We start from the raw sequence: 23,419 nt of genomic DNA, 5'->3' as shown, positions 1-23,419 counted from the left end.
TTAATGGGTTGAGTGCGCCGAAGGCCTGCAGAGGCCAGCGCATTAAATGATCGGGTGTGCCGGAGGCCTGCGAAGGCCATGTGCATTAATGGCTTGACGACGGTAGCAGGATATGGTGAGATTGAGTATCTGGAGTAAGGCTCCTTTAAGGGCTTAAGCTGAGGTCGAATACTTAGGCAAGGCATTTCGGAATTCAGCGCCTGGTCGGGTGCCGAGCCGAGGCAGTTGCCGAGTCGGGCGCCCTTAGTTCGAGCGTAGTCAGGTCGGCGCCTTCTGGTCGGCGCCTTCCGGTCGGGTGCTTTCCTGGCCGGGCGCCTTCTGGTCGGCGCCTTTGTTCCGGGACGACTTGGGTTTTTCTCCAACAAACCTTGTCTTGGCTCGCGGAGAGAGGGCCATGCAGCCCCTTACTCGCTCCACCTTGAAGGCACCGCGTTGCTGAGGGTAGTATTCATGCCAGGCAAACATGAACCACCGTTGTACCAAAAAAAAAAAGAAAAAAGAAATGCACTGCATTATGGCGGGGCCTGCCGGTCCTGGGCCGCAGAGGCCTGAGCCTCCTGGGCCTCACATATGCTTTGGACAAGGGTAAGACTCTTTGGGGTGGGACGCCCGCCTAAATTAGCTACCTAGGGGATGGTGCTCCGCAAGGGCTGAAAGTGGTTGCTACGGTCGCTCTAGGTACCTCATGGTCAACAATGCTGGAGTTGTCGTGTGAGGACGAAGTCACTGATGCTCTTTTCCCGGGGGAAGTGGAAGAAAGCTCACTGATGTCTGCCGGTTGGGATGGTTGGAGAATACTCCTTCGGAGCACGTCGGCGTACGTCTCTCCCCCTCGGTAGGACGTGTGAGGGGCTCGTTAAATTTCCACCCCTCATCTGTCACTTCAATTTCAGAAGCTGGGCACCACCACCATTCCGGGAGGATGGGTTTTTGTGGTACTGCCTGGGCTTGCTAGGTCGCCTGGGTAATCCAGGACGGGGCTCAGAGACTTTGATCCATTTACCTACAGTCTTAGGCCGAGGAGGTTTAAGAAACCGCTTTCTTTCACTCCTAGATTGTGGTCGGTAACCAGGTAGGGGTGGGGGTGGAGTGGGGTGAATGGGGGAAGGCTGGAGTTTTCCTGGTTGTCGTCGGACGCCCAGTGGAATGGCGTTAGCTCCTGACAAGGGGAGTTTGAGGTCGACGTAGTGGGATTTCACAGTAGCTGCTGCTGAGACAGGTGGGGCTGAGAGAAGATGGTGGTAAGAGGGGGGTTGTTTTGAGACTGTAAGGTCTTGGAGGAGGAGGAGGAGGGGCCTATGGCGAAGTTGGTTTGAGCAGGGGAAGGTTTCTCATGGCGAAGGGGACTCAAACCCCATGAGAAGCTATGGCAAAGGGGACTCTTTCTTTCATTTTGGTGGGCCCAGCTTATATTATAGTTTTTTTGTTACACTTTATTACTACGCAGGTATAGCAATGGTCACAGTCGCTGCAAAATATTGTACCAATGATTCTGAACGGACGCAAAAGATCACTTTGAAGCTATTCATTTGTGGTACACCAATTTTGGTATCTCTGACAATTTTCCTTGACGTCGAGTGCATGTCCCTCACGCGCACAGCAACCACCGTATATATCTCTCTCGTCTTAAATCACTCTATGCTATTCTATTAACTGGAAAATTGATAATGGTTGTTTTCTCGGAAAAAAAATCGACAACGGTCGGTTGACCATGCCAATTACACGGAAACTTTCAAATGCCATGCATGTAATGTCAACAAAGATATTGTTTCTTAGCAAGCTCTCCGGCCCCAGGAAAGCTCCACTCAACCTACTTATTTTTTCTTCTTATTTTAGAAAAAGTAATATATCCTGTAGGTATAGCCTTAGCATAATGGAGTCGACTCCAGGCTCACCATATGTAAAGTTGCAGCACGGATTCACAAGCATCCAAGCTATGGAAAAAGCAATAGTATATATAAATGTCTTCCATGAACAATCCATACAGCAACGAATACCAGCTGGGCTACTGCAACGTGGAGCTCACAAGGAACTCGCTCCACATTTCAAAATAAAAATAGAAATATAACGAAAACCCATAGATATGAGCTGTTAACAATCAGGGATTCGGAACCCCATGCTGGTTTTTAGAACTACACAGAATATAAGACAATATATATAAAGGCCCGATCTAGCAGCATTCGGTAGTAGATTTCTGATACGTATTCTGTAAAGGAGTATATATCTGCATGCCCATAGTGACGATGGCAGTCATCATGGAAACGGAAGACTTCGAATAATATATATGGTGGAGGTGGTGATTTACAATAAGCTGGTGGAAGAGGATATGGTAATAATAAGGGGGCGGTGGTGCTGATGAGTACTTGTAAGGTGGAGGAGGTGGATAGTGATAATAGTAAGGGGTGGAGGAGTGAGTAGTATTTGTATGGTGGTAGAGGAGGTGCGGAGTACTTTTAAGGTGGTGGAGAGGGGAATCTGGAAGCGTTAATGGTAGGGAGGTGGGGAGGCGGGGAGTATTTGTAAGTGAAGGAGGTGAGTAGTATGGCGGTGGAGGAGGTGAGTAGTACTTGTATGGCGGTGGAGGAGGTGAGTAGTACATGTATGGCGGTGGAGATGGAAAGTCATAATAATAAGAGTGGTGATAGTACGATGGTGGAGGTGGCGAGGTATATTTATAAGCCGGTGGGGGTGGAGAGTTGTAGTAGTAGGAAGGTGGAGGAGGCGAGTAGTATTTGTATGGTGGCGGGGGAGGTGATGAGTACTTGTAAGGTGGTGGTGGACTGATAATAATAATCATAATAGGGAGGCGGAGAAGGGTATTTCTTGGAATCGTAGTAGGGTGGTGGAGGAGGCGACGAGTACATGTAAGGTGGTGGAGGAGGCGACGAGTACTTGTAAGGTGGTGGAGGAGGTGAGGTGTATTTGTAAGGTGGTGGTGGTGGTGGAGGTGAATAGTAATAGTATGGAGGTGAAGGAGATGGTGGTGGAGGAGATTTGGGTTCAGGGAATGCATCTGTCATAACGCTGCAGGCCATGACAAAGAGCAACACCGCGAGCTTGAGCCTCGCGCTCTCTAGACAAGCCATCCGCATCGATCTCTTCAAAAGCTAAGCAAATCTTCAAGTCTCTGAAGTATGGGCTGCGCGTCGTCCAATGCACAATCCTCTGTCCCTTTTATAACCAATACTTGATGGTTGACGAGGTTAGTTAAATGCAAAGTATTATCATTATCGATGACCCGGCAATATGTGTTACGAGAAGCTTAAACTTTAATATATGGAGCTTACGTTTTTATTAATTCTGTTGTAATATAATAAACAATAGCCTAATTGATGTTTGTTAAAGATGACGCCTGCAAGTTACACTTACCATAATTTGAATGGTTCTACATGACCAAGCTTAGTATTAGGAATGACAACAAGTAGTATTTTCGTAAAATTTGTCCTACCTGTATCCAAATTTGTTTAAAACTCTACTATCCAAATTCATCCAAAGTTCAATTAAAAATTTGCCCAAAAATCTTAAATCCATCTCATAGAAAAAAAAGTAAACCTGTCGGATATCCAAAGCCATCTAATTAGTCTTTAGGATTGGGATGCTTAAGTAATTGGGTTAGGTACCCGACCCAAATTTACGAAAAAGATAAAAGAAAAAAGAGGGATAATATCAAATAAAAATAGGTATAAATAATTTGGCAAACAATCTAAATACAAATAACTTTTGCAGCTTTATGGTAAATATAGAGTTTAAATACTCTTTAGATTTGGAATTCAAGTCCTCTCACAATATATATATATATATATATATATATATATATATATATATATATATATATAATTTTATAAAAATATATATATAATATATAATTGAATTCGGGTAGTAGGTATCTGAAGATTGAATTCCAAATTTATTCCAAACTATAATAGGTGCCTACCCAAAGAGGGAGGAAAGGGTAATGAAAAAACAAGAAAGTAATATTGAGTCCAATCAGACAAAAAAATTGAAAAGTAAAATTTCCCATCACGGCTCGAGTCTGCCACCAATATGTAATTATCTGGCTTTTAAAAAGTAAAAATCAACTTGCAGAAAGCTTTTCTTATGGTAGGATCATGGCCATCCACACTCTTATAGTCTTGACATCAAAAATAGACTTTGGTTTTCATGCAAGTTATATACACTCTTATGTGTCCTATGTACACTCTTTATTTATGCTAAAATAACCCCTCTATATTCATGCTAGATTATTAAAAAAAGAAAGAAGTATCAATGCGAAAGAAATAACAAGAGTTCTGCTGCATATCCCCATCTTTTCCTCAAAACATCTCAAGTTCGAGACTATCAATGCGAAAGGGAGGACAAACCATCCTTACGGATAGTTGTGGAGGGTACCATCCTTGAGGTATGTAGTCATAATGTCATGTCAATACCTTATTCAGAGCATGGAAGTAAGCTCGGAAAAAGAGAGGAGAGAGAATATCCGAATAAAGATCAACATGTTTATAGATTTGAATCAGTAAATGTTCAGACATTTGTCAGAGTTTGAATTATTCAGCTGAATGATTAACTAGAGTTAATTGATATGTAGGAGTGACATCATTTTTATTGAATTATTCAGCTGAATGATTAAGTTAATTATTGATATGGAGGAGTGTCATCATTTCAGTTTGTATATACTACTATACTTCAATTGTATATAAAGGAGACAATGATTTCCTTAAGACCAGCTCATCGTTCTAGATGATACTTCAAAGGATGCGCATTTGATTTCTTGTTTGTTTTACGAAGTTGGCCATCCCTCAGAACTAGCTGTCAATTCTCTGATTTTTGAAGCTTATCCGTGAAACTATATTAATCATCAAGTGAAGGCAGCAACTTGCCATAGTTTAACTGCATCTGAAACGTGTTAAGCTTTACACATGCCCATTGTCATTTGAAACGATCTCCGTTCCATCCCTGTGGTCTTATGACATCATGTTTTATTAATTATTATTCGATGACATAGAAGTAGATCATATAAAATCTTGGGAGTTGGAGAAAATCTTAGAAGTAGCCAAACATCCTGAACAAGTCCATGCCGAGTACTACTAGGCTAGATTCTATCTCATTTCCATTGTCCTAAGGGTTGTTTGTACCTTTTTGTAAGAAACTAGTCACTAGCAACAAGTCCATCCTCTCGCCTTAAATTTTCACTAGAATTCCACCAATTTCTGAGGGGATGACGTTAAACAGCAAGTTGTAAAAGTCTTCTACAACTTAAGAGTCGTGTTATATAACCAGTCACGTATTTGATGAAAAATTCATCAACTACATATTTCATTTGCCTTTTTATTTTCGATTTTTAGCTTTACTATGAGAGTACAGGAAAGCTTGATGAGACATCATCTTGCCTATGGCCAATCTGCTCATGAGGCCGAACATCCCAAAGTTTTGCTCCATCTAACAATGCGTTTCGCGGTTTGAGTGGCCCCGCGACGCCGAGCATTCCAAGCCTAATCTAGCAACGGGTTTGATTGTGCACCCATTCTTACTGTGTTATTTTTTAATTTACATTTTAAAGTCCAAAGTAAGAGTGCCTTCTTGGTTTCCAAGCTGTCTTGATTGCTTCAAGCAGTATGCCTGTCATGTTGCTTTTGTTAGGGAAGGACAGAGGTTGTATCATAAATGGATTAAACGAGTCACCTCATAATCTGACCTCAGAACTGATTAAATAAGTCAAAGATCTAAATCTGATTCCAATTCATTTAATAAAAGAAATTAGATAAGTTGATCCGTTTATAATTCAAATCCGTTTTTATCAAATTCGAATTTATATAAAGCAGATTGTTTGTGGGTCGAATTGTCAGATCAAATCATAAATGGCCATCCTAACAGATCTAATAGTCAATACTGTGAAAGAAGATTAATCTTTTTTCTTATTTATTTTTTTGGCATCAAGAATGCAACCCAAACCTGCATAGAAATAAGGAAATGTTATCCAAAATTACCTAAGGCAGTCATGAACCCAGAGTTGTTAGCTTTGTGAGATTACAGATCATTTTAAAATAATATACTGGATAGAGGAGGGAAGCCAAAAACAAGAAAAGACAAAAAGAATGAAATTAACAAAAAAAAAAACAAAGGAAGGGACTTCGGAACAAGTCCAAAAAGGACTACGACCCTACCTTCTCCCCTAAATAATCCAACCGTACGTCTTTTAAATTCCTACTACATTATCTATAGATATATATTAGGTAACGACAATGACACTGACAAAAACAGAAAACTGCATGTAGGGTTGGCCTTCCAAGCCATTTTATCTCAATTATACATATAATTTCAAAACCTTAATGGCTAAATATTAGTCCAATATAAATGGGATTACTTCAAGAAGCATTTGGCAAGATCAATGTAGGTTGGCCCAACCTAGAGCCGAGCTTTCAACCTGGCCTAAAAAGTTCAGATCATGCTTGGGCTTTGAATTCGAGGCCTGACCGAGTTTCAGGCTATAAGCACCTACCTTATTGTGCCTATACTGGCCTTTGGGCCACAGCGCTTGCTCGGCCCGCATGGTGGGGGAGGGAGACTCCTGGTCGGAGTTTCCTTTTCCCTTCTCTGTTTTCCCCTCCAATTCCACCATATGAGGAAGATCGTTAGCCGGCCTAATTTGAGCCAATCCTCACTCTTCCCCTCTCCTTAGGCATCATCTTTGGAGATTTTCTATTAGAGACTTGGATCTCTGGGTTTTCCGTCGGAGGAGCTCGGAGCTTTCATTGTCTAGCCTGCCGGAGAAGATCGCCAGAGGCAAGGTGAGCTACATCTCCTTCTTTTCTTTGGTCTTGGGCCACCGTTTCTCTTGAATCCGATCGGCAAGCTGCTGGATTAATGTTAAAGCAGGAATAATTACCTATATGCTAATGGTCAAGATAAGTAAAAAACAAGAATAATTTTATGATGGAATGCGCACATTTTGATTAGAATGACTTATATTATTCTATAAAAAGAGCCTTACTATATTTCAAATTTGGAATCTTAGCTAGCTATGTTTTAATACCTTGCTAGTAGAGGTTGCATATTAGCACTTTGATATCCTACCAGTGAGGATTACATATTGGCACTTTAATATCTTGCTAACAGGAGTTTTATGTTGGCACTTTGATACTCTGCTAGTGATGATTATATGTTGGTTCTTTGATATCTTACCAGTGGGAATTATATGTTAATTCGACAATCTACCAAAAGGATTATATGTTGGTACTTCAATACCCTGCCAGCGAGAGTTATCTATTGGTACTTCGATATCATGTCATTAGGAGTTATGCGTTGGCATTTTAATGCAGTTCCAATTAGGGGTTATGCTTTGGTCCTTTGACTATATACAAGCTCATTATTCTAACTCAACCATAGAGAATAAATATGATTATGGTCGGAATATCAATTAGAAAATAATTTCAAAATATGACAATTTTAGGTATATTGGGATTTTATTTTCTTTTTTGAGAGAGAAGCTATATAGGAATTTAAATATTGTGCATTGCATCAGTTGTATATGTTTTCTTCCAATTTAAATGTTATATCACTAATAGCCTTCAATCATGCCATAAAATGATGATTTTACAAATCCCTGCATTTGAACAGACAAATCTCTACTTGCAAAATACATTTTAAAGTTTTCTCACAAAAAAAAGTTAGAGATGACCTTAATGCAAATAATCTGATAGGAATCTGTCCAAGCTCACCTAGTTAGCTGATGTAAATCATAGCCGTACTGCACTGACTCCTCGAGTCGACTATTAGTATAGCATGTCAAATGATGATTTTCAATATATATGCAACTCTAACTCCTTAAATTCATTGAACTTTTTTAGGTAAAATATTTTGTCAAATTAAAATATAATAGAAGGATGGATGAAATGGTGCTAAAGCGACTAGTCAACTTCGAACCGGCAAATACAAATTTTGCAAACTTCTGATTTAGCCATTTGTCTATCCTATCAATTATCAATTCTAAGCAATATTTGTTATACACCCAAATCATCGGATTCGAGATGTATGGTACCGTATCATGCCAGATCTGGCACAAAAATACTATTCAGATTGATATAGCCATATAAATCCAATACCGACCCATACTGAGCTGTATTGTACCATATCATCTAATACTGTCCAAAACCATAATGTGTATCAGACTATATCCACCCATATCGTCTAATTTCAAGTAGTACCATGACAAAAAATAAGAGAACAGAAGTTGTTTTGCTGTAGATGCATACTGCTACATACCAATCCATATTGTACCGAATCAATAACATACCAGGACTTTGATTTGTCTTTCTCCCTTATCTAACTTTGCTTCACAGAATACCGAGCACGCAAATTAGACATAATGCTTGATTCAGATCCCAAATTATCAACACGGTTGGTTAGAGAAAAAGAATTTTAGCATTGGCAAGAGCAGTGAGAAAGTCCAGTATCCGAATAGTGGAGAAACAAATCCTTGTAGCATGCCAAACGATGAATTTATCGTACACAAGGGCCCATGCAATGTTGTTACGTGCAACCAAGGCATGCGTTCTCTAACTTTTCTCGCAAAGCATCTTAGGTTAGCAATATTTAGCCATCTAATCCAAATTTTTACTGCACATAAAGTTTGGATATAACCTTTCGCATATGTATATATCAATCATTTTCAGATTTTCTGAGAAAAAATAAGCCTATATTTAAAGTTTGGCTGTTTATCTTCCAAACAAGCCCATGGTACCTGTAAGATTCTAGCATGAATGGTGTCTAATTCCTAAAGAAGGCATCATTTTGAGCAACGGTATCATTATACATACATGGCTTCTATCTGAATTTTATCTTTCAAATTACAAGATGCATATTAGACACAATCTAATCAGCAGTCGGCGTTTTTATTACAATATTATCCACACCCTGCAAAAAGACGTACGCAGGACTTTACAAGCCTGAATGGATAAAAACACCAGATAACTAATGAAAGCATGTCCATTGCAGAGACTAGACATCAAACACTGAGCTTGGGATGATAATCATCACTTGCAAATGGTCGGGTGAAATCATCTATGCAAGCCATCCTGATCCTCTCAGGCGTTGCTGGGTTATCAAGTGGAAACCAGCCATGATAACCTTCCTCTGCTCTAGCAGCTATAATTGCATCTTTGATGGCAAATAATACTGCAGAAGCAAGAAAGAACGGAGGTTCACCCACAGCCTTTGAAGAGTGAATTGCCTTTGGATTTGGCGCACCCTGTGAATAAGCATAAACAGTATATCAGTTGCTTATCGCAGAAACAACAGGAAATCCAAAAGTAGACACGATAAGTAACTCAGGATCGACACATTATTAGACAAATTAATATTTGATATGCATTGCGCTGTTTCTTGGTCAGCCTTGATAAATGTTTTTCGACCATTCATTCCTTTGAGGAATAAACCCTATAACTGAAGACAACATTATTGAATCCACCCTCACACCTTATGTAGTGCTGTCCTTCGGGACTTCCTGCACGGATCATACTAACTTGTTAGGGCATACTCACCAATGATACATGACCCTAGACCATAACCTTAAAGAACAAATCTTGTTTCAGCTAATAACAGCAGCATTATCAGTCCTCATTCACCAAGCATTCTACATCCTTATTTTCAAGCGTTTCTATAAACTCTCATAAGTTTGTTCGATGTTGCCTTGGACTTCTACACCTTTACCTACATCCTTTGACAACAATTAAATAAATGATCTTATATTCCATCTGGAAAACCATCATCGAGGTCTATTATTGCACATTTGGCAATATGCTATTCTCCTTTCTAGCCTTGCCATTTTTCGATCTACCATGTAGCCTAGCCTTTCTCATACAAGATTTTTGGTCGAACTGCACTGAGAATCAATGATTAACCTCTACTTTCTTATGCTTGTTAGGGTCTATTCTTCAGTTTGGACCCCTTTTCCTTCGTTGTCAAAACTTTGCCAAGATCCTGTCTTGCTTGGCTCATCTTTTTTCGACTCTTTTGGGGTTTCACTTGGTTCTGTTAGCCCTATCTTTCTAACTCCATAGCTTTTGTTACACGTATTAAAGTCTTGATAATATTCCCAATTTGGGCCTCCTCACTTTTGTAGGAGTCATCTGATCCTTCACCAGTGGATGATCCACTTTTCGAAGGCTTCCTAAGCCTTCTCAAGCATTCCTACACCATTTTCCCACACCCCCCGGAGCCAAAAAAAAAGCACTGATTTCAACGATTCAAGGAGGATCCAGCCCAAAAACATGGTATATTTTCCCTTCCCTACCTCATTTTCTCCTCTTTTCTTTTTTAACGCTGAAAAATGCCAAAAAAATTTCCAAAATAAGGGAAGATCATGCCAAACTTTTCGATTTTGGTATGATTTCATGATATATTGTAGATCTATGAATGATCTACACAATTCAACTAAAATTTTTAATTTTTAGATTATATATAATTTTTAAATTAAATATATATAGCATCCATGGTAGGATTCCCCATAAATATGAGCTCAAATTAATTTTCTTAAATATTTATATTTAAAAATTATTTTTTTTAATTTAAAAATATATAATTAATACAAAAAATTGGTAAAACATATTACATAATTCAGAAGTATTTTCTGAAGTAGAAAACATATTTTTCTGCATTTACTATTTAAACATTTTTTAAATTTAAAAATTATTAAAAATATATAAATAATCCAAAAATATGAAAAATTATTACTATGTATTAGATAAGTACGAAGTATTTTCTGAAGTACAAAATATTTTTTTCATCATAACAAAATTTTACTATTTTTAAATAATTAATAAACTAACGTGCTTGATAAATCTGCAGAAATGAAACCATCGCGGAAAAAGACTCCATACCTTGAGTATGATACTAAGAAAAGGACAATCATGTTAACATTTTGGCTTGGTGCCTTCATATCTCAAGGCATTCCATTTTTTGTAAGGCGAATAATTATCAAGACCCCTTTAAAATATCCCTTTTTGAAACTTCTTGGCCCTAGGTCTTTGACAAATATGTCCATTCCATTAGTTTTTTGTTTTTTCCCTTTACTTTTCCACATTGCCCTTGTAGCTCCTTTGGTCACAGGTGAACCCACAATTATACCTGCATAAACTATGATCGCCACTTACATCTTTCACCATAGATGTATCTCTTATAGTTGTTTCATAATGCTTTTCCTAAGACATTACCCAGACTTCAAAACCATCTCCCCTAGATAATTGTCTTGGTGCCCTTTATGTTGTTATCATACAAAATCATTGTTTCCTATACAATTCATCTTTTCAATATATCCTCATAACTACTCATGATTACTAGGAGCATTAAACTCATTCATAGTGATACACATGTAATAGTAGTTCCATACATTTCTTAGACCACAAGCTTCATATCATAATTCATCTCTACAATGATCTATGTCACAGAACTATTCTAGACATTTGAGGGTCTACTTAGAAGAAAAGATCAACACAACATAACCTAAGCAAATATTATAACCAAGGTTCGTCGTCTCGATACTAAATCCCATAATGGTGCTATCCTATTATAGTATTGGTATGCTCAGTACAAGGGCCGATTTGGCATACTGAATATCGGTATGCCCCCTATGCTGTATAATGGTTCAATACCGGTATGGTATTGTACAGTCGATGCGCACCAATACCGACCGGTACCACAAACCTTGATTATAACAACTCATTTTGCTCTTGTCAAAACTTCTATCTATGGTTGTTCTTTTTATTAATTGAATAGGAAGACAATTTACTTAATGGTAATCTCTAAGTTCTGTTTCCAAACCTGACTATGTATGAAATTGTTTAAATGGCTCCAATGATGGTCCGAACAAACCCACCATTTACATATAATAAGGTGTTAGATTAGGCCCACCTATAACATTATGTCAGGTTTGTTTTGATATTTCCTTTCATAAGATCCATCAATATTACCTCCCTTAGTTCTTCCGCTTGTTTTTCTATATTTTTCAACGCAAATTAAAGTACCTCTCCCTGATGAAGCCCCTCTTGATATTTGTTGTTTTAGTGTATGCTTATACCATCTTAAACAATTCTGTATATGGACCACAGGGTAATAATGGAATATGTTATTTGTTCATTTGTATATTTACTACGGAAGAGTTGGTGCAACAACATCTAATCTAAACACAAAACTAAAGGAAAGCATACAAAACAAAAAAAGCACTACAATTAGGTCATCATTATTACACCCTTTTTTTTCTTTTTTGGACCTTGGGCCACCTACTTTCAATGCTTAGGAATTGGTGGCTGCTGATAAAGTTTCAGCTTTCAAAGATTTGGATGTTGAGCATAGTTTGAAACATGGTATGCTGAACCGGTACGGTCCGGTTTCAGCACATATCGGACCGGTCCGTTTCAAGCATGAAAAACGGGTTCCGACTCCTTTGGGGCGCCGCGTCCCGCGGCAGAATGGTTCGGAACCAGTACCATACCGGTCCGGTAGGCGATTGATACGCTACTGGTATCGGTACGACATACCTTGGTTTGAAATACTATCGAAACAAAATGGTACCACCATTACCATACCATTCTAGTGAGAAAGTAGCACTCGGATAGTGTCAAGGAAGTCAAAATAGAGGGAAAGCAAATCATCCCAGTCGAGATGAGACAACATTGCCTGTTTGCGATTGGCCCCCAAATCTAGTTCGGCTAATACAATGCATGAATCGGTTTATATCGGTCGAAGTGGGTCGTATTGGCGATACAAAGCTTGATTTAAACCAATGTATACTGATTTGGTGGTTGTGAAATTTCAGAAAAACAGATAAAGAGGAAAAGGAGAGGAGGCCGAGGTGGAGGATAGGCAGTAGCCAACCTCGTGGTGGTTTGCGGTGTTCAAGAGCACCAGGACACGACGAGCAATTCGCAGCCTAGTGGGGGAAGATGACGGCTGCATGGGAAGGGAAACAAAGAGAAAGAGAGAGGAGGTCTGGGAAGTGATGGAGAACTATATTTCCTTATTCCCCTAGATGCCCAGAATGAGCCCTAAACCAAGTTTTGTGCATTATAAATGAGTGCTTGACTCAAAAAAAAAAAAAAAAAAAAAAAAAAAAAAAAACCATTCAAGTCCAACCTAAACCCAACTCGAGTCATAACCCCTAAACCCCTTCTATGCCTCTTCGCCAAATCCTCTGCTTCCTCTCACTCACATTCTTTGCTCACCTCTTCATCCTTTGGCATTGCAGACCTCCCTACCAATGATTGGATAAAATCAAAGAAAAAAGGTGGCTGAGGATTCAAGAATATGAAAAGGCTAGATAATGCAAAAAAACTAAAAAAAAAAAATGGAAGGGTACCAGCATGCACTATCATCCCGATTTGTCAGTACAGGACCATCTGCTACTGTACCGTTCTTGAGAAACACCGATGCCACATTCGTTACTGATATTCAAAAATGTATACTAAAGCCATGTTCAGAAGAATTCGGAAGATCAAGTAATTTGGAACTTGGTAATATATAGTGAAAATCACACCTGTGTCAACTTGTGGATAATCCACAGCTTAACCATGCTACATTTAAATGAATCAGTAGAATACAAATACATGGAGAATTATAATGGAAAATGGACCAGTGAGATATGTAGTGAGGAATGGCAATACGGTTGCTGATGGCTTCCAAAAAAATGCTAAATGTAATCAAAATGGGGAAGATGTGGAGAGCCTATCTGTATATGAGACAATTTTATATTCTTATCCTTGCTAGAGAAAATGAGATTGAATACTCATCCAAACTCACACAATATGAGATACAATTTCTATTCTGAACTCAACCTTTTGTAAGCTCTCTTTTATGCACGTTTTTGATGTTCTAGATAGTAATATGTCGTATGAAAAATTAATAAATGAAATCTTTATTGGAAGCAATAGAGAAGGCAGTTGTCAAATGTTGATATGATTACAAATTTTTAGTCATGATTTGGTGACTTGACAGAACTATCAGAGCATAGAAATTGAACAATCAGAGCAGATATCTACCTTCTGGTACACTTTCTATCGTATGGAAATACCATAAATAAATTTAACCCCTTAAAGTTATTTAAAGTCATAACTTATGACGTTCATCTTTGAACTTTCTAACTGCACGTGTATCATGTTTCCGTACTGGAGACATGAGATCTCTTGAAATTTCACTTTCGGATTGCTAATCCAAGAAAGCAAAATGTGTGGAAGTAGTAAATTTGAACTATGAAACTAAATGATGCAACACATAAAGCAATAAGCAATATAAAGCAGCCATGTGTTTACCTGTAAAAGTGCAACTTTGAAATTCAGAGGAATATCATTCGTGGAAGGAATCTTATAACTTCCAGGTCCACAAGTGTATAGGTTGCCAGGCCGAATCCACTTGTGATCAGCATCTCCCCATTTTAGCTCTTCCAAGGCAATCCAACCCAAACCTTGAACAAAGGCTCCTTCAATCTATGAATCAAAAAATGAAGATAAAAATCACATGATGCATGAACTGGAGGGAAAAGGAATTCCAGGTTCTTCATGTATTACAACTTCTCTAATAAGCAGATGCAGAAAAACAAGTTTTACTATCTAAAATCAACAGTTCATACTAATAATAGCTTAAACTGCAGCAGCTTTCAGGTAATATGCAGTAATTTTTTAATTGGATTTTTAGGAAATAAGAAAAATCTTGAGACACCAAAAGTAGAAAAATAAACAGAAAAACTGAAGCTAAATGAATAATTTATGGTGTAAGGACTGAAAAGTCAGTTTATTCGCAGCAATGATATCTGGAAAGGCTGCTGATTTAATTTGCATAGAAGATGGAAGAGAGAGAGAGAAACAGGAGAAAGAAAAGAAACAAAAAAAAAGAAGGAAAAGATGCACACAAAAAAGTCACTTACATGCCTCCACCCTTTTTAACTAAGGCAATCCAGTTTTTAAAATTCCAAAATAACCTTATATGAATGGGCAGGTCAAATACAATGTCTGTGTAAGTAAGCGACCAAGGCCCATAAGAAACAAAGCCCATTATAATAAAATACTGATGCTTATAATTCCCCCTCAAGCTGGAACACATTCTCCATGCCCAACGTGGAACCAAAAGTGTGATTTTGAGAATACCCCAGAGACTCTGAAAACATCTGCAAGTTGATTCCTTCTCTTGACAATCCACCTTTTATCTAATAAAATGACAGTCCACTTCAATGTGCTTTGTTCACTCATGGAAGACAGGACTGCTGGCAATATGGTTTGTTTGATTATTACAATACATTTTATTGGATTATTGACAGCAAAGCCCAACACTTTCACTAGAGTTTCTAGCCACATAAGCTTAGCGTATACATATATATACACTCATACTTCTGTATCTACAAATGTATCTATATATACATATAAATATATGTATATGTCAAATATACCATATACATATATATACATGTATCATGTATGTATGTATGAATGTACATAGTTCAAAGGATCCAAAATGGAGAATGAAAATTATAATTTAAAGATGATTTTTGATTTTTTTTTGTGTGGTGATTGCGCATTCCTCTCTTGATCCTTTTCCTAAGACTGCAAAGTCTTCCTTCGCAAGTCATTCAAGTCAAAATATAGGACTTATTCGAGCACCATGTTGAATGTAGGTACTTTCAGAAACTTTGCCAATAACATCCCAATGTATTAGCAGTTTCTATTGGCATCACAAAACCTTCAGATAATCTTGATACAACATTTTCAAAGAAAAAAAAGGCTTAATATTTATTCATTAGACTTCATGTTACAAGTTAGAAGTTAATTATATGCTAGCGCTTCCAAGCATAACTAGCTAAAGATGCATGAAATAAGAAAACAAGATATTTTTCCATTAAGCAATGTTGTCATCATCTTATATAAGAATACATACAAGTACAAAAGTTTGTCATACACACACATTCATGCATGTATTTTGGTATGTATGAACATATGTATATACTGTGGATCACATTTAATTCCAAACCATTAAACATACTCCACAGCCTTGGGAAAGTAACTCCTTTAGTACAACATTAACAAAAATTTGGCACGAAATATGTTCATAATATACAAATTTTAACATTAACTAAAATAATGGAAATTTTAGTTCTGAAAATGGCAACGGTATGATCAGAGAACCTGTCCCACATCAATGGCCGGATTAAGAGAATTTCCAAGATCCATAACAATGTCTGCTGCTATCGTGTGAAAATCTCCAGTCAGAGTGTCTATTTCAACTTCCGCAAATGCAGCTCCATAGGTGAAGTAGTTGAAAGGGGTTCCCTTTCCCAGTTTCCAGTCAAAGCCAATATCAGGTGTGATATAAAATCCATTGGCACAGAGGTTTACTCGTTCCTTGTGGCATGTACTTGCTAACTGGCCAGTTAGAGAATAACAACAAATTTCAGCTATCTAATAAAATATAAGTGAAGCACAATTCTTTGATTGTGAAATCCAAGATTTTGTAAAGTGGAATGTGTTCAGTCTTCTGGTGTATGTGTGTGTATTTTTATGCAGGAACAGGATAATGGATAATGTTCAAAAGGAAATGGTAGATTAAATGCCAAATGCATGAAAAATGACACCTATGGCCTAACGAATTTGAATTGGAAAGATCGCTTCTATTAATAAATTTTTCCCTTGAGATTAGATAGTTCCAAACTGCAAACATGGCGGTGTGTCTATTGCAATCCTACCAAACTAGGAGACGTGGTAAACCATCCATTCTTCAATCTCTGAGCTTATCAAACATGACTCAACACCTTTCGCATGCAATTACAAACATATTAACTAGCTATTCAATTTACAAATTGCTTAAGGACCACAAAGCATGTCCATACTAACTATGATATTTAAACATATCAAAATGTCAATTAGAAATAGATGGTTTAGAAATTTAAACTTCATGTCAACTATCATTATGAAGATTTCAATTAGTTTTTATTTGGTGGCCAAGTATCTAATTTCTTCTATTAAGGCCTCTATTTACGTTTCATTGACATCTTTCACTACTTCACATGCAACTTTACTGGCGAAGTCATCTTGGATAAACCATATCAAAGCGAACAAAGGGAATTAGCAAATTGGAGAACAAAATTTGTCAATCTATTGTAGATCATATGTATCCACAACAAAATTCCTCAGACATAGGGCTATTTTGCCCATCTACTACACTTGAAAGGGTGCATATCCACCTAGTTTAAATTTTGTCAAAAGAAACTAGAATGCTTTAGGAGAGTTGAAACTTGAAAGTATCAAAAGTTTGGTCCAATGATAACATAGAATAGAGAACAAACTTTAAGATCTTTAACATTTTCCAACTGATTATTTAAAAGGATAAATTAGACCAAAGGATATCTTGATCAAACTCTGACTGCCTCGATAGATAGTATTTTGATTATTAAAATATCATATTCCTTTAAGAAGACTGTTTGTGTGATGCTTTGAAGCCAGACTCTCTCTTTAACTTGCCAAGTCCTAGTCATCCGCTAGTGAAATCACAAGAAAAAGTACAGCCATTTCATCATTAAGATGCCCCTTACGAGATCTAATATTGTAATAGATGACCACTTGAGAGGCCCTAGGTCTCATCTCTTAAGCCAACCCTCCACAAATACAATTGTAAAAATATTCTTCTTAAAAACAATACAACCCTTGTACCAGTACAAAGTACTCCTCCGGCATAGGTTGAACCAAGCCTCAATCAAATGGATGAAAGTCCTCTGCACTGATAGAAACATAAGGAAAAGCAATACAAAAGGAGTTCAACTCTATCCAATGTAAATCAGTCTCCTAAGAAATCAATTATACATGGTAATAATCTTAACTTAGTAAATAGGTCGTTGTAGAGATTGTGGTGTCTTTAAAATACTAGTGCCGATGCAGTGATCTAGCTATAGAGAATTAATGCCCAATAGTTGCTAAGAAGAACAAATCTCACCTGGACATTTTGACACCATGCTTAGAATAGAAGAAGATAGTCACAAGTATGCTAGGTCAAACAAGACATTTCTTTATGGTTGTCCCCCAACAACTATGATGGGAGAAAGGCTAACAAGATAGAGGAATGATGTAAAGACAATGAATTGAATGATATACATACATAAGTATGTACATACATAAATATGTAAAAACATACATACATGCACACGCACATATGTGTGTGTCTATGTGCGCACATCTATTTGTCTGTATCTATATATGTGTGTGCATGGTCTACTGAACCGGCCTGTACCGGTCGGTTCAGCCCATACCGGACCGGTATCGACTAGCACCGGTCCGGTACAGGGGTATAAAACGGTTCCGACCCAATTTGGGTCGGAACCGTTCAGTATGAGCTTCGTACCGATGCGAACCGGCTCGGTTCGCACCGGTACATGTTCGAAGTTCGAACCGGTGCGAACCGAGCGGTTCGCACTGGTATGAGCTCGAACCGGTGCGAACCGAGCCGGTTCGCACCGGTTCGATGTTTAAAATTAGTGCCAGCGCTGTGGCACTTGTGGCGCTGGCCAGAGGCCAGAGGCACTTTGGAAGTGCCACTTTGTGCGGCACTTCGAAAGTGCCGCGCTGTGGCAAAATGTGGCACTTTTCAAAGTGCCACAGTGCCTCAACGGTTGGCTATAAAAGACTTGGTAAGCAGGCAGTCATTCTGGCAGCAGGCCAATGCAATAGTCAAGGCTATCAAACCATTATATGAAGTGCTGCAGGCCGTGGATAGCGAGAGGTACCCCCAAATGGGCTTTTTGTATCACATGATGGAAAAGGCAAAGGCTCAGATCATGGAGGCAGATGTAGCCCATGCCCAGGAGTACATCGACATCATTGAGCGGCGGTGGGGAGCCCAAATGGGTAAAGAATTGCATCTAGCAGGTAAGCAATAATATTGATAATTATACTGATTGATATATTTGTATAATTATATGGTATCATCTATGTGCGGCATACTACCTGAATCTCCAGTTTCAGTACGAGAGTGGAATTGGTATGGATGATGAACTTCTTCATGCTCTGCGTAATGTTATTTATAAGATGGAGCCTGATCCAGAAGTCGCCGCATCATGTATAGAAGAGGTAACTATGATTTAGTAATATATGTAAATATATCGGATCTTATATTATTGACATACTACAACAAGCTTCTTTTCACAGATCAAATTATTTAGAGAGGGCAACCACAGCTTTGGACAGCAACCAGCTGTCGTGAGCAAGACAACTATGAATCCAGGTACAATACAAATCTGCAAGACATTTTTGCATCTGAATTATCTTCAACTATGAGGCCATCATATATGTAAAATGTAATTATCTTCAATAATTTTGCAGCTGAATGGTGAATTCATTTTGGCGGATCTGCAAAAAATCTTAAGCGGATAGCTATCCGAATCCTCTCCCAAACGGTCTCCTCGAGTGGCTGTGAGCGCAACTGGTCTACCTTCGCCCTCATCCACAGCAAACAGAGGAACCGTTTGACACAAAAGCGCCTCAACGACCTAGTTTATGTTCACTACAATCTGCGGTTGAGGCTAAAATGCATTCAGGAGGAAGTGGAGCTCAAGTATGCAGATCCTATCTATAGGACTTTTACAGATGATGATGATAATCCTATGCTCGACTGGCTTGCGGCCCAGCAGCAGGAGCCCAAGCTTGATGAGCCAGGATCGCCTCGACGACCAGCCAGCATCATAGCTACCGAGAATATGGTCGATCCACAGCAATGGGCTAAGCGCAACATTCCACGCACTCCTACAGCTGATAGGACGTGGCTAGAGGGGAGCCAGTCACTGCATGACTGGTACGACGCTCCCATTCAGAGAGATAATCCTCTCATGCGAGGACGAGAATGCTCTAGTACCCAGTCGACTCGATCAGGAGGGCGTCAATCCCAGTAAACGATAAAAGAAAAGAAAAGGGCCCCAATGGAGAGTGTCGAGGAGGAGACTTGGACCAGCAGCGATGAAGGTTCTGGTGGTGATGGATCTACTAGCCATGGAGGGAGTGGAGGACAGTATGGTACTACTTATGAGACACAGCCGGAGGGAGATTTTCAATACACCGGTGAGTCTCAGTTTATGCATGCTACATAAGATACGGACCATGGTAGGCCGTCTGATATAGGCCGGTCAGATACCATTGCATATCGAAGAAGAGCTCCTCGAGGTCGTTCAGGAGGCCAGGATGCAGCTGCAGATGACGTCCCATGTGGAGTCGGATCCATTGATGTATCAAGTTCCGAGTCTTCCTATTATCCGCGGCCTCAGCCAGCCTATGGATATGGTGCATCGGAGTCATCTTCCGATGGCTACTACCCTGCGCAGCCCGGAGGGTCTTACGAGTCGGATTTTGGTGCTGGCATATTCGGATGGGCCCCTTATCAAGACACCTCTCAGAGCCAGAGCTTCAGCGAGAGATCCGAGAGTTCTTATGACCCGACGCACATTCCTCGAGGATTGAGCATACAAGACTACAATGCCGCTTGGTTAGAGGGATGGGTTGATCTGCCTCCATATTATGCTGATGATCCAGATATTGACGAGAAGCATCGCCACTCGACCCGATTTTAGATATCCGAGAGTGCTTTAAATGTATGTAATTGATTGTATCTTAATTTGAAGATATTTTATGTTCTCCATCTCATTATTTGAATCATTTGAAAGTAATAAGTTGCATCATCTAGTTTTAACCTTAAACCTAAACATAAAAACATCAAAAAAAATCCAAAAGTGAAAGAGCTCCAAAAAAAAAAACGATGGGGTCGAAATCAGGCCGAATGTGCCCTATCGGTACAGTATCGGTTCGGCTCGGTTCGGCACCGGTACCGTACCGTTACCGAAGCCGACCGGTACGTCGATACGCTCTACGCTCGGTACGCGAACCTTGTGTGTGTGTATATATGTATGTGCATATATATGTACATATACACACGCACATATATGTATGTGCATATATATGTACATATATAGGTAATAGTTATAATAGTCCTACGAAAGCAACTTCATAAGTTGCCCTAATTGACAAATGACCATGTATTACACTAGGTAGCCTTAATGCATCGCAATATTTTAGTCATTTAGTCCATGGTATTGTTCACTAAAAATGGAGCAATCATTGCAACAATAAATGCATGAAAAAGATGCATTGATGGCATGTCTAAAATGACAGCAATAACACCATGCATGTAGGCTATCTTGTGTAATACAAGGAGTACTTTCATCATTTGTTAGTAGGAGCAACTTGCAAAGTTGCTCCAATAGAACCATTATAACTATTGCCATCATGGTCTACGAAACTAGCCTGAACCACCTAGTTTGGGGCATACAACACCGAACTGACACAAAACTGAGTCAGTTAGGCCTTCGAGTTCGGGACTCGGTAAGAACTGGTCCGAACTGGGCAAAACCATCTAGTTTCACTCAATTCCACTCTATTTTACTTGAACTGCTTAGTTTGACTCTGTTTTGCCTGATTTTTTGCACTGTCATGTGAATAAAGTGAAGAGAGGTTTTCATAAGCCTTCTCGGTTTTCAACAATGAACATGGAAGAGGGTCTAGGTAGGGGAGAGCTTGAGAGATTGAGATTTTTTGCACCAAAATCTACACAAATCTAAGCCCTAAGAAGGTATAATCCCCTCCCTTCTCCAATCAAATTTTCTTTCTAAGCCTAAACTAGGCAACATATTGTTAAAAAAAGGAAATCATGTCCCTTATTTTTCTTTGAAAGTCTAGTTTAGTGAGCAATTCTATACCTGAAAACTAAAAAGAATATGCCTCAAGCCAAGGTTCGCCATCTCGGTACCGGACCTAGTACCGGTGCCACACTAGCACAGTGTTGGTACGGACGGTATAAATTTTTTTTTGGCGTATCGAGTGTCGAAATGCCATCCATACCAAGTACCGGTATGACACGCCTCATACCATCCGATACGGGCTAATACGGCGTACCTTGCCTCAAGCCTGTAAACTACCATTCCCAAGTATTAAATAAGATAAATATTGCCCTATAAAATCATTATTTTATCATGTCTCTAGTTATGTTTATAATTGAATTTATTATAGTTAAGACACCAAGAATGGCTGGGAAAGATCTCCAATCACAAGGTTATAAAGCCTTAGTAGCCATTTTGCGTCCAATGTGCCACATGTGTTTTAAGTTCCAAACATGCCAGCTGACACGTATTGAGCTGGGCTAGTGTTAGCTAGGTGAGTGATTAATGCACCCGCTTGCAATGACACTTCAAAGTAAAATCTTCATACATTCATATAAATACAAGCAGACGATGCATATATACAAGGTGTGCTTGCCAACATGCTAAGAATGCCAAAAAGTTCTTGAGTTACAAATCGATAAATATATGTGAAGATAGAAAATGTGCAGCTAAACATCAATAAAAAGCTTGCATTGTTGTATTATCTCAATATGTTGGGCAATAAAGAGAGTCTAGAGGACATGCTGAGTGCAGAAGAGATGAGGTTGTTAAGATGGAACTATCCTAAAGCTAGGAAGGTGTGAAGAAATAAGTATAACAAAAGGAGCTATAAAAATTTCACAAATTAAAGCGAAAGTGATGGAGAATCGATTGAGATAGCATGGACAAATATGATAAAGAATGGAGAATCGATTGAGATAGTATGGACAAATATGATAAAGAATGGAGGGGGCTTTATTAAAAAAGGTAGTCTAATTTGTGTTAAAGGATATAGGAAAAGGAAGGGAAGACCTAAAATAACAAGAATGGAGGTTATGAAAATGGATAGGGAAAAGCTATTGAAGTAACATCATATTTGGCACAACATATTAATGCTTGGCAAATGAGGACCCATAAAGCCAAGCTTGGCAAATGAGACACATAAAGCCTACACCAAATAGTTGGGACTAAGTTGAATGGTTATGGTTATGGTTGTACACAAAATGTCCTTGAAAATTAAATATTAGTATTCATGTATTATGGCACTAAAAGAACAATCATCGACCATCTTAGAAGGATTGAGATTTTATTGTTCTCTTTTTCCAGTTATATTAGTGAGACAACTCATGTCCTGCAAAAAAGACAAAGCATTGTAGATGGCTTACTATTTATGATTCGTTGAATAAAATACCTGGAAACAAAAACATAACAAAGATAAAGACCGCAATTAAACTTTTCATAACAACAGGAATCATAATTCACTCTTAATGCATGTAAAAAGTTCTAATTATTATTTAATATAAAATTATTGATGAAGGAAAAGGTATTTGCAGTGCTTCATAATCAAGTTGCCAATTGTAAAAGGAAGTTTTTAACTGAATTATGCCAACTTGAAGAACAATGCATTGCATAATAATGTGGAGGTTAGCTAATCAAAAATGTTGGACCTTTCATTGCAACATTGGGTGATACTCATATTAACAAATGCCCTGGTTG

The 23,419-nt window shown here is 38.6% G+C and overlaps 1 protein-coding gene across 1 annotated transcript; it reads right to left on the bottom strand.

Annotated features, from left to right (window-relative positions):
- Window positions 1–8,748: 8,748 nt before the first annotated feature.
- On the bottom strand, window positions 8,749–17,705 carry LOC103718679 (xanthine dehydrogenase-like). The gene is made up of 4 exons (XM_039123480.1): window positions 17,682–17,705; window positions 16,161–16,433; window positions 14,298–14,471; window positions 8,749–9,244 (listed from the first exon to the last, which is right to left on the bottom strand). The coding sequence occupies exons 1-4, from the start codon at window positions 17,703–17,705 to the stop codon at window positions 9,002–9,004; spliced, it is 714 nt and encodes a 237-aa protein (XP_038979408.1). The 3' UTR covers window positions 8,749–9,001.
- Between the last annotated feature and the right edge of the window lie 5,714 nt (window positions 17,706–23,419).

This window comes from Phoenix dactylifera, unplaced genomic scaffold (genome assembly GCF_009389715.1).
Source record: "Phoenix dactylifera cultivar Barhee BC4 unplaced genomic scaffold, palm_55x_up_171113_PBpolish2nd_filt_p 002860F, whole genome shotgun sequence".
Classification (NCBI taxonomy): Eukaryota; Viridiplantae; Streptophyta; class Magnoliopsida; order Arecales; family Arecaceae; genus Phoenix; species Phoenix dactylifera.
This window is presented reverse-complemented; position numbering and strand designations above follow the sequence as displayed.

What these genes read in the sequence shown, in the direction of transcription:
- LOC103718679 (XM_039123480.1), bottom strand. Translation starts at nt 17,705, where the DNA reads ATGCCGGAGGAGTACTTTGTACTG. An exon ending in CGGAGGAGTACTTTGTACTG is followed by an intron (nt 16,434 to 17,681) that starts GTACAAGGGTTG and finishes ATATTTTATTAG; the next exon opens with ATAGCTGAAATTTGTTGTTA. An exon ending in TCAAAGTTGCACTTTTACAG is followed by an intron (nt 9,245 to 14,297) that starts GTAAACACATGG and finishes GCTTATTCACAG; the next exon opens with GGTGCGCCAAATCCAAAGGC.